This window comes from Chionomys nivalis, chromosome 2 (genome assembly GCF_950005125.1).
Source record: "Chionomys nivalis chromosome 2, mChiNiv1.1, whole genome shotgun sequence".
NCBI classification, from domain to species: domain Eukaryota; kingdom Metazoa; phylum Chordata; class Mammalia; order Rodentia; family Cricetidae; genus Chionomys; species Chionomys nivalis.
In genome coordinates this window covers 130,612,436-130,624,961 of record NC_080087.1, presented here as the reverse complement: position 1 = coordinate 130,624,961, position 12,526 = coordinate 130,612,436, and the positions used below count along the sequence as shown (strand labels likewise).

The following is a 12,526-nucleotide window of genomic DNA, read 5'->3' as shown; positions in this document are numbered from 1 at the left end:
AAGAGAATCCAGGTGTCTCAAAGCAAATGTTAGCATACAGAAACTATGGTTCTGGTAACCATACCAGACTGTCTGACACATCAGCCACCACCAGAAGGCTTAAATGGTCCTGGAAGAGCTGGGAAGTTGTCGTGTGATACCGAGAGTGACAAGGAAGATTCCAGAACCCATGACTCTGAGCAGGTGAAGAAGCTCTGAGAGGCTTATGAAAGTGGAAATGGATCGTGGATTCTGTTTCTCTGAGAATCCTGTTCTTACAAAATTGAGGCTCAAAAGAAGAGGCAACTAGAACTGTTGTTATGAAACACTGTATCCAGGAATAAAACTGGTTCAGTGGGTTGGACAATTCTAGCTCATTTGAGTCATTCAGAAAGAGATACTCTTAGAATTTAGAGGAAGGTAGAGGATATGGACTTTAAAGTAGTCATTGACCAGGTTGGGAGGTAGTTTCCTTCAAGGAAACTGAGTGATTGATATGTCCCAGTGGTTCAGAGACCAAACCAGTCAGACAATAATGCAAATGACAAATAATACACAGGCCGGAAGTTCAAATTCTCAGTGAGCTATGAAGCCCATTGTGAAGTGTTTCATGGTCCATCGAAGCCTATGTTGGTGATTTTTTTTATCATCTCCAGCTCAAAGGAGTCAACACTGAAAGAAGATCTGGCCTTACACACAGCCTGAGTGAAGACACAGGCTGAAAACAAGAAAAGAAATAGTAGAGGAGGAAGGAGAGGTGACTTTAACTATGACAACCCAACCAAGACACCATAAAATAAAAAAGTTTTGTGAGTAAAACCACATGATGAGAACTCACCTTTTTTCTCTTGCCATAAGTTCGTGGAAAATTGGGGAGAAATTTTCTCTGCAAGATAGAAGGATTGAGCATGTAGTTATCTGTATTTCAGCAGTGTGCACTGGGAACTGCCAGCCTCCTTCCAGAATTTCCACCTGGATCTCCCATTCAGACCCACATTGTCCGACTCCATTCCCCTCTCATCGCATACAATTTAGAGATGCTGGCCTGTGGCAGCTGGAAAGACCTCCTCATATCCCTCTTCCTCAAATGCTGAGAATTTTCCCTCACAATCCCTTGTTCAACCATTACACATTCTCTGTTCCCACCGGACACAATTCAACTTGTTCCACTAGGAACTAGTTCCACAGGACTAGGCAGTTAACACATGTGTGTTTCATGCATATAGGGTGTCACATGTTCTGATGAATTTGGAGCACATGACAGAAATTTGGTTATGGGAGAAAATGGAGAAAGTTTGTGGAAGAAACACATTCTCTCCCCTCTCCCCTCCCCCGCTCTTCTTTTTAGACAGGGTTTCTCTGTGGAGGTCTGGCAACCTACTCACAGTATAGACAAGACTGTCTTTGAACTCAGAGATCCAGCTGCCTCTGACTCAGGCGTGCTTGGATTTAAAGAGTATGCCACAACCACTAGCACAGAGAACCAATCTCCAACAGTTTAAGAAGGGTTTCTGGGAGGTGAGGGCCCAGTCAAGAAGGGATGAGATATTTAAGCTAAGAATTCTAGGATAAAAACTAGCTTGTAGGATAGGGAGATGAGGAAATCATGTCCACAATGGTCCATTACTAATAGCATTGCAGATGTGTTCTAGTTAGTTTGATTGTCAACTTGACACATCTAAGAAGAGCAAATGTCAACGGAAAAACTGTCTGTCTCAGATAACCTTTAGGCATGTCTGTGGGGGAATTTTATTCATTGTGGATTCATACAGAAAATCCAAGTCCACTGTGGGTGATGCCATCACTTATAAGTGGGCCTAAGCTGAATAAGAAAAATTATTGAACATGAGCCAAGGAGCAAGCCAGTTCTTCTGTAGTTTCTGCTTCAGTTCCTGCCTCCATATTTCTGTCTTGTGTTCCTGACCTTGCCTACCCTTCATGATGGACTGTTGCCTATAACCAAATAAACTCTTTTTTTCTCCAAGTTGCTTTGGGTCATAGGGTTTATCATAGTAACACAGCAAGCAAAATAGAACCAGATGTTGAGATTATCAGAGAGCTGATGACTTTTTAGCTTAATTGAAGCCCTGAGTTCAGCCCCTTCACACCAAATAATGGTGACAATGATGATCATATATTTCATCTGCCATTTATTTATTTATTTATTAAAGATTTCTGCCTCCTCCCTGCCACCGCCTCCCATTTCCCTCCCCCTCCCCCGATCAAGTCCCCCTCCCTCGTCAGCCCTAAGAGCAATCAGGGTTTCCTGCCCTGTGGGAAGTCCAAGGACCACCCACCTCCATCCAGGTCTAGTAAGGTGAGCGTCCAAACTGCCTAGGCTCCCACAAAGCCAGTATGTGCAGTAGGATCAAAAACCCATTGCCATTGTTCTTGAGTTCTCAGTAGTCCTCACTGTCCACTATGTTCAGCAAGTCAGGTTTTATCCCATGCTTTTTCAGACCCAGGCCAGCTGGCCTTGGTGAGTTCCTGATAGAACATCCCCATTGTCTCATGTGTGGGTGCACCCATCACGGTCCGGAGTTCCTTGCTCGTGCTCTCTCTCCTTCTGCTCCTATTTTGGACCTTGAGATTTCAGTCCGGTACTCCAATGTGGGTCTCTGTCTCTGTCTTCTTTCATCGCCTGATGAAGGTTAATATCCAGGAGGATGACTATATGTTTTTCTTTGGGTTCACCTTCTTATTTAGCTTCTCTAGGATCATGAATTATAGGCTCAGTGTCCTTTATTTATGGCTAGAAACCAAATATGAGTGAGTACATCCCCTGTTCCTCTTTTTGGGTCTGGCTCACCTTACTCAGGATAGTGTTTTCGATTTCTGTCCATTTGCATGCAAAATTCAAGAAGTCATTGTTTTTTACTGCTGAGTAGTACTCTCATATGTATATATTCCATACTTTCTTCATCCATTCTTCCATTGAAGGGCATCTAGGTTGTTTCCAGGTTCTGGCTATTACAAACAATGCTGCTATGAACATAGTTGAGCACATACTTTTGTTGTATGATAGGGCATTTCTTGGGTATATTCCCAAGAGTGGTATTGCTAGGTCCAGGGGTAGGTTGATCCTGAATTTTCTGAGAAATTGCCACATTGCTTTCCAAAGTGGTTGCACAAGTTTGCATTCTCACCAGCAATGGATGAGTGTACCCTTACTCCACAACCTCTCCAGCAAAGGCTATCATTGGTGTTTTATATTTTAGCCATTCAGACAGGTGTAAGATGATATCTTAAAGTTGTCTTGATTTGCATTTCCCTGATCGCTAAGGAAGTTGAGCATGACCTTAAATGTCTTTTGGCCATTCGAACTTCTTCTGTTGACAATTCTCTGCTCAGCTCACTGCCACATCTTTTAATTGGGTTGATTAGCCCTTTATGGTCTAGTTTCTTGAGTTATTTATATATTTTGGAGATCAGACCTTTGTCAGTTGTGGGGTTGGTGAAGATCTTCTCCCAGTCAGTGGGTTGCCTTTTTGTCTTAGTGACAGTGTTCTTTGCTTTACAGAAGCTTCTCAGTCTCAGGAGGTCCCATTTATTCAATGATGCCTTTAATGTCTGTGCTGCTGGGGTTGTACGTAGGAAGAGTTCTCCTGTGCCCATGTGTTGTAGAGTACTTCCTACTTTCTCTTCTATTGGGTTCAGTGTGTTCGGACTGATATTGAGGTCTTCAATCCATTTGGACTTGAGTTTTGTGCATGGTGATAGATATGGATCTATTTTCATTCTTCTACAGATTGACATCCAGTTTTGCCAGCACCATTTGTTGAAAATGCTCTCTCTTTTTCATTGTATACTTTTAGATCCTTTATCAAAAATTAGGTGTTCATAGGTTTGAGGGTTAAAGCTAGGGTCTTCTATTCAATTTCATTGGTCGACTTCTGTTTTTATACCAATACCAAGCTGTTTTCAATACCGTAGCTCTGTAATAGAGTTTGAAGTCAGGGATGGTAATGCCTCCGGAGAGATGATCCTTTATTGTATAAGATTGTTTTGGCTATCCAGGGTTTTTTATTTTTCCTTATAAAGTTGATTATTGTCTTTTCCAGATCTGTGAAGAATTTTGATGGGATTTTGATGGAGATTGCATTGAATCTATAGATTACTTTTGGTAGAAATGCCATTTTTACTATGTTGATCCTCCCAATCCAAGAGCAAGAGAGATCCTTCCATTTTCTGGTGTCCTCATCAATTTCTTTCTTCAAAGACTTAAAGTTCTTGTTAAATAGATCTTTCACTTCCTTGGTCAGAGTTACCCCAAAATATTTTATGCTATTTGTGGCTATCATGAAAGGTGATGTTTCTCTGATTTCCCTCTCTGCTTCCTTATCCTTAGTGTATAGGAAGGCAACTGATTTTTTGGAGTTGATCTTGTATCCTGCCACATTCCCAAAGGTGTTTATCAGCTGTAGGAGTTCGTTGGTAGAGTTTTTGGGGTCGCTTATGTATACTATCATATCATCTGCAAATAACGAAAGCTTAACTTCTTCCTTTCCAATATGGATCCCCTTGATCCCCTTATGTTGTCTTATTGCTATTGCTAGAACTTCAAGCACTATATTGAAGAGGTATGGAGAGAGTGGACATCCTTGTCGTGTTCCTGATTTTAGTGGGATGGCTTTGAGTTTCTCTCTGTTTAATTTAATGTTAGCTGTCGGGTTGCTGTAAATAGCTTTTATTATATTTAGGTATGATCCTTTTATCCCTAATCTCTCCAAGACCTTCATCATAAAGGGCTGTTGAATTTTGTCAAATGCTTTTTCAGCATCTAATGAAATGATCATATGGTTTTTTTCTTTCAGTTTATTTATATGGTGGATTACATTGACAGATTTGTGTATGCTGAACCAGTCCTGCATCTCTGAGATGAAGCCTACTTGATCATAATGGATAATTTTTCTGATATGTTCTTGGATTTGGTTTGCCAGTATTTTATTGAGAATTTTTGCGTCGATGTTCATGAATGAGATAGGCTTGTAATTCTCTTTCTTGGTTGTGTCTTTGTGTGGTTTTGGTATCAGGGTAACTGTAGCTTCATAAAGGAATTTGGCAATGACTCTTCTGTTTCTATATTGTGAAATACCTTAAGGAATATAGATATTAGCTCTTCTTGGAAGTTCTGGTAGAATTCTGCATTGAAACCATCTGGTACTGGGCTTTTTTTGGAAGGGAGATTTTTGATAACCGTTTCTAATTCTTCGCGACTAACAGGTCTATTTAGATTGTTCACCTGTTCTTGGTTTAGCTTTGGTATATGGTACTTATCAAAAAAAAATGTCCATTTCTTTTGCATTTTCCAGTTTTGTGGCATACAGGCTTTTGTAGTAAGATCTAATGATTCTCTGAATTTCCTCTGTGTCTGTGGTTATGTCCCCCTTTTCATTTCTTATCTTATTTATTTGCGTGTTTTCTCTCTGTCATTTAATTAGTTTGGATAGGGGTTTGTCGATCTTGTTGATTTTCTCCAAGAACCAACTTTTTGTTTCATTGATTCTTTGGATTGTTTTCTGTGTTTCTATTTTGTTGATTTCCACCCTCAGTGATTATTTCCAGTCTTCTACTCCTCCTAGGTGCATCTGCTTCTTTTTTTTTCTAGAGCTTTTAGGTGTGCTATTAAGTCCCCAATGTATGCTTTCTCCATTTTCTTTAAGTGGGCCCTTGGTGCTATGAACTTTCCTCTGAGCACTGCTTTCATCATGTCCCATAGGTTTGAGTATGTTTTCTCTTTATTTTCATTAAATTCAAGGAAGACTTTAATTTCTTTCTTAATTTCTTCCTTGACCCAGGTGTGGTTCAGTAGTTGACTGTTCAGTTTCCATGAGTTTGTCAGCTTTCTGGGGGTAGCATTGTTGTTGCCTTCTAACTTTTATCTGTGGTGATCTGATAAGACACAAGTGGACACTGATATTTTTTTTTTGTACCTGTGGAGGTTTCCTTTGTTTCCGAGTATGTGGTCAATTTTCGAGAAGGTTCCATGAGCTGCAGAGAAGAAGGTATATTCTTTCCTATTTGGGTGGAATGTTCTATAGATGCCTGTTAAGTCCATTTGCTTCATTACCTCCAACAATTCTCTTAATTCTCTATTAGTTTTCTGTCTGATTGACCTGTCCATTGGTGAGAGAGGTGTGTTGAAGTCTCCTACTACTAGTGTGTGTGGTTTGATGTTTGCCTTGAGTTTTAGTAATATTTCTTTTACATAAGTGGGTGCTTTTATATTAGGGGCATAGTGAAGGAGGGCCCTGGGTACAAGCTGGGATGTGCCAGGAAGAGAGAGGTTGCAGCAGAGGAGGAGCAGCCCCAGCAGAGGGTATCAGCCCTCGTAGGCTAATGGGGGGGGTGAAGGGGGTCGGGGAATGCTCCCGCTCCATTTCCTGTGTCCCGCCTTGGGCCAAGAACACTCTCCCCACTCAGGAGGGTCTTCAGGGACAGAACCAGCCTCTCCGTTCACCCATGGACCTTGCCAATAAAAGGCCTCCCACTCTGCAGGCCAGGACCCAAAAAACCTACTTGATTTAATTGTAGTGGGGCGATCTGTTCTCAGTGTGGGATTCACTGTTTCATGCCTGAACTATCCCCCATCCGCCGTGTCTGCGCGGGCCAGGGTCTGCTGCTTCTGTCTGCGCGGGCTGGGGTCCGCCGCTTCTGTCTGCCTTCATCTGCCATTTCTAACCTCAAGGACATCACTAATTCCTTGTCAATGTTTCACATTTGAGGTCATTAGGATGGCATTAAGTTCCTGCACAAACATCCTGAGTTGATGGTTTATGACACATTACTCATCCCCTGTATCCACACAACTGCCTTTGCTTGCAGGTCCTTTCTCTAGATTCTCTTTCACTTGTCTAGCCATCAACTCCTCCTTTGGCTTCAATGCAGAAATTTCTCTGCAAGAACCCCAATCCAGAATTGCCATTTCCTCCTCAGAGATTCTGTATCTATCATTTGTCAGCATCAGTAAGGTGTACCCCCAGAAATGAGGCTATGAATGTGGGCTGCCTCTCTCCTGAGTGACAGGCAAACCTCATCGGCATTAGGGATTCCCCATATCTCATAGCTATTTGATCTGTAAACAGTGCAAGAAGAAGAGGCACTGACCACCCTCTCCCCTCCCCTGCAATACCTGGATCAGGAATTTCAGGGGCCAATTGTAGCAGCGCACACTCAATTTCCAGTTCTTTGATCGTTCACGGCCTCCCAAGTTTTCAAACTCAGTGGGTGTGTACCAGTCCCCAGCTTCACTCTGTATGGACTTCACGAAGATCCCTGTAAGACCACAGTAGACTGATCATGAGCCTGCTTTGTCCCTGGAGCTCAGATTCATGGCCACTCCCACAACGCTAGAACCGGAGCCACCCAAAGTGTGCCCAAAGTCAATAGAGTTGGCCTTCTCTCTGGCTTCAAAAGTCCCAGCTCAGCCCTCGCATTTCCTAAAGGGCTTTGCTGAAGCCTTTCATGTTTCTTTGATTTTCATGCGTGAAGAAAATGACAACTGTCACCAACAGTTATCTTCTAAAAACTGCTTCAAGGGACAAGGTAGTGACTGACTGCACAGGGTGTGTGGATTTCAACCTGGTGTTGATCTCTCAGACAAGGTGGAGATGGAGTCCTCATCTTAGAGCTGAGGCTTCAGCTGGATTCTGCAACTCGGGAGTTCTGTGGCATCATTGTCTACCTAAATTTATGAGACTATTGAACAGGTGCTTGGGCATCACTGCAGTTGGAGGTAAGTACTATTAACATAAGTCAATATTATCCCATGAAAATACAGACTATGGTTAATAAAAAATAGTCATGTTTTGGGCATCTTCATTGTTATGAAAATGCAAGCAAAATCACATCATTTCACATACCACCAAGATGACCGTAATAAAAAATAAGAAATAGTAGCTATTTTTTGTAGGGAAGTTGAAGGTCTCACACACTGCTGATGGGAATATAAACCATGTAACCACTACCAAAAACATTTGGTAATTCATAACTGAGTTCAACATATAATCATCCTATGACCCAGCAATTACACTTCTGTGTATGTGCCTCAAAACTCTGTGTTTTTATATCACATAAATGTTATAGACAAATTATCAAAACAGCATTATTCATTATAACCCAAGGCAGAATGGGGCAAACAGAATAAATGAGGGGAACATGAAATAGTCATTCAATGGAATATGACATTATTTGTGATTTGAAACATATATTGCATAAACTACACAGATGGGGCTTGATGTTATCATGCTAAGTGAAAGCAGGCAGTCACAAGTGCCATACGCTATGGCATGTCACTTGTATGAAGTGTGTCAGGAGGCAGATTTATAGGCCAGGAATTAGCTGCGTGAATGCTCAGTAGAAGGAAATACGAATGAGTATCAACTCCTAATAGACAGAGGGGGACAAATATGTTTGCATGGTAATTTTTTTTCTGTTTACCAAAAAAGAAACCCTCATTGATCATAGACCCTAAGTGCTGAATTATATGGTATATGAATAATAACTCAGTAAAGCTGTTAAAAATAGTGACAATGTATTTATATCAACTACCATCCACAGGCTCATAATAAAAGAGATGAGATGAAATCCACCACAGTGGGTTTTGGTTTGGGAGGGGGCTGTGTTTTTTTCTTTTTTTTTGCAAACCAGAATATGTTATACCAAAAACGTAAGTTAATCTTCATGGATATACTATGGATCAGGTTTTATATTATTGTCCTCTATTTAAAAATGAGAAATTTTGGCCGGGCAGTGGTGGCATACACCTTTAATCCCAGCACTCAGGAGGCAGAGGCAGGCGGATCTCTGGGAGTTTGAGGCCAGCCTGGTCTACAAGAGCTAGTTCCGGGACAGGCACCAAAGCTACAGAGAAACCCTGTCTCAAAAAACTAAAGAGAGAGAGAGAGAGAGAGAGAGAGAGAGAAATTTCATGCCCAGAAAGTCCCTCCCACACTACACAAAGAGACCTCCTCTCTTGGCAAAGCTGAGTCTAGAACTTGCCTTATCTGATTCTCAATCCTGTGATGCTCTCACCATGACAAGTGCCAGGGATGTGAAGGCAGAGACTGGGGGTCCCTCCCTATTTATGTCTGACTGGAAAGAAAATATGCAATAGCTTCCATTCTGGATGGAAGTCTCTCTGGTTCTCTGGGCATCTCATGGCTCCATACATGTTATTGTGAGCATCTACTAGGCATGGTTTCTTCAAGCGTTAGGATTCTTCCTGTTTTCAAGCCAACTCTTTTAGTTCCTTAAGTAATTCCATTATTGCTTGTGATGTTTTTATTTAGCAGTTGTGAAAAAACCGCAATACCTACCTTGCTTGAATTTATCCTTGTGTAATGTTCCCTTCGCGTTACCACATGTCACAGGAAGCAGCTCAGCACTGAAACGTGCATTTTTATTTCTGCACCTTTTCGGAACTGAAAAAAAGAAGATTTCTTCTTCTGTCTCTTTGCAGGTGTGCACATTCCCTCCTCTCTCTTGGGGTCATTCCTTTAACACTAGGAACACTTCACTCCGCAGATCTCTAACTTCTAAGTCTTTTTTTGCAAGTGGCATATTGGATACATAATGACAAATATTTTACCTCTAATTTATTTTTTAAAGAACAAGATTTACCGGAGACTTTTGGCTTTGATAAACTGTCCGTATCATACTCTGATTGCTACATGGCCATGAAACAGGGGCTGCCTGACTGTTCTATTGTACTAACGATGGTAGGCAGAGATGGTCCTCTAATCACCCCCATTTGAACTCTGACTGGACTAGCAGGGAGAGAAGATGATGGGCATTCTAGCAGAGTTGGGTGGAATTATTCCTTTTCTGTCTGCTTTACTCCAACTTTCCCTCACAGCAGCATGTTCTGTCTGTAACTGAGAGAGAACCCCAAAAAGTTTTAGAATAATCCGAAAGCTCTTGTGTGTAGAGCAGAGCTGCAACTCCATAGAAATAGAGATGAAAATTCCTCAAACAAATTTCTGAGAGATGAGAAGTTACGTTTTCCCTGCCTGTCATCAGTGCAGAGACCATCATGCGGGAGGGATGCACTGTCTGTGATGCTGATACTATGTGAGCAGTAGCTGATCAAGACTTCAATGGACATCGGATGGTTGACATAAATCACCCTCCTTTTTAGTAATGGAGAAATTGAGGAAAGAAGAGCCAAGGGATAGCCCGAAGTCCACGTAGTCATAGAAGAGAAAGCTTGGACCCAGGTCTCTCCCACCACTCTGGGCCACCTTGATCTGCAATCGCTAGTGCGTGATACCCCACGTATGGCAGAGATTGTCTCCACTCTTCCTGGTGAATGGAGGCAGCATTACAGTGGGCCAGAGCTCTTGGTCTTCTTTCAGCTGTATCATCAAGATTCTAGTTTCTCAGAGACAGTGAGTAAACAGGCAATGTCTCTGTGGTTAATTCGGCTACATAAAGCTGTCATGGAAACTAACACTCTTGCTTCCTCTCTGTACATGGTGGGAGCATCAGCAACAGAAGGGCTTTCACTCAGGAACAACTTTCCAAGGGAGTCTCCTCCCTCTTACCCAGGATGTCACCAGGACTCTGGAAGGGTAAAGTATGCCTGAGAATACCTCCTTCCTCTCTCTCCTTCTGACAGCCCACACCCAAGCCCACTGGGAAAACTTTTCCCTGCAGCCGTCCATCCTCCATTCCAGCTCTAGGGACTGGGAAGTTACAGGGTCTGCTCAAGGTAAGAAAGAACTCACCCTGCCGGGCAGTGGTGGCGCACGCCTTTAATCCCAGCACTTGGGAGGCAGAGGCAGGCGGATCTCTGTGAGTTCGAGACCAGCCTGGTCTACAAGAGCTAGTTCCAGGACAGGCTCCAAAACCACAGAGAAACCCTGTCTCGAAAAACAAAAAACAAAAAACAAAAAACAAAAAAAAAAAAAAAGAACTCACCCAAAGGGAGGAGGAAAAGGACTATGAGAGAGAATATTTGCTTTCTGCTTATACTTCACCAAGTCTAGACATTTTAATAATCAATGTGTGGTGCTGCGGGGGCTCCTTCCGCTCCTTCAGCCAATAGCCTTTAACAGACCAACTCAAAGGTAAGGAAGAAATTAGGACACATAAGATTGATGATATAAATACAGTTCACAGTCTTGCTCCAAACAACTTTGCTTTGAGATTTTGCTGCTCTCAAGTTGATAGATAAGCCTGAGTAGAAATTTTTAAGGCTTTAGATTTTCCCCAAACCCTAACAAAATCTACGTGCACTCAGGGGTGAAGGGAAAGACCCACAGAGGCCATCTTACCCCTGGTCTTGGCAGAACGGCCTGGATTCTTTTCTGTTTTCTTTCTCCTGACAGCCGTCTGGCAACCAACTCTGCTGCCGTCTAGGAGAGATACAGACAAATGCAGATTGAGCCAAGCAACAGCTGAAAATGGGAAGGAGCAAGGGAGGCATCTCTGTTAAGTCAGAGTACTTTCTGAATACACTGTGAATGAGAGCTCACAACAAGGAGCTGTGTCCAAGCAAGTAGAAGTCAAAGTTAAAGCCTGTGAAGGATTTTGTTGTATTAACACATTAGAAAGAAATCTGTCAGAGACTTGAATGAAAATGTGGTTTCCAAAATATGTATTCAAAAAATAGACAAAACCACCATTTCTCCTTTCTAAACAAAAAATATACATATCAATCAAGAGTGTATGATTCTTAGTTTGGTGAAATTAATATTGAATGGGATTCCAAAGCTTATTTCACGGATCTGATGGAAAATTGATAATCATTTAGAAAAATACACTTAGCTTTTGTCCATCAAGAAGGAATCCCTTAGACCAATACTAAAATCAGATGGTAGGGTACTGTTTGTAAATATATACAAGTCATAGGAATAAGATTGTAGGAAACATCACCATGTAGATACTTCTGTGATTAACTTGTTCAAAAATCTTCTAAGATTGATTGTTCTCTCTCTCTCTCTCTCTCTCTCTCTCTCTTTCTCTCTTGCCTCTAATGACAAAAGTTGATCATGTTCAATATTTTAAACACAAATAAAAATATGGACATCACTTCTATTCTAATAGCCAAATATAACCAGTGCATGCATTTTTGAATATAAATGTATACATGTTGTGTTCCTTTGTATGTATGTGTGGAGGCCAGATACTAAAGTTGAGCATCTTCCTCAGCGGCTCTCCATTTTAATTGTTGACAAGATCTGACACCAAAAACAGAACTCATCAGTTTGGTTGGCTAAGCTTGCTGTTCAGCAAACCTGATGGATTCAACGGTGAAGAATTGAAGATGTGTAATCATGTCAATTTTTTATGTGGGTGCTAGGGATCGAAATTTAGGGCCTCATACTTGTGTAGTAATCACGTTACCACTGAGCATCTCACCAGCCCTTCAATGAACATTTGTGAAAATGGGCTGTCAATTATTTTTCTATCTCTACGTACATTTCCCTCTCTAGACAGATCCATAGTTACATTGAAAGGCATGAATTTATAAACAAAATAAATGGTTTCGTGCTGCAGAATATTATTTGAAGATGTGTTACATTAGTTTATGCTGTGGAACATT

At 41.6% G+C, this 12,526-nt stretch overlaps 1 protein-coding gene across 1 annotated transcript in view; it reads right to left on the bottom strand.

Moving 5' to 3' along the window:
• The window catches only part of LOC130869491 (nuclear body protein SP140-like protein), a 58,614-nt gene that overhangs the window by 16,761 nt on the left and 29,327 nt on the right, over positions 1–12,526 (bottom strand). The window contains exons 10-13 of the mRNA XM_057761701.1: positions 11,256–11,336; positions 9,297–9,401; positions 7,112–7,254; positions 818–865 (exon numbers count right to left, since the gene is read on the bottom strand). Of these exons, the coding sequence (XP_057617684.1) occupies positions 818–865; positions 7,112–7,254; positions 9,297–9,401; positions 11,256–11,336 (377 nt within the window). The remainder of the gene's footprint in view (positions 1–817; positions 866–7,111; positions 7,255–9,296; positions 9,402–11,255; positions 11,337–12,526) is intronic.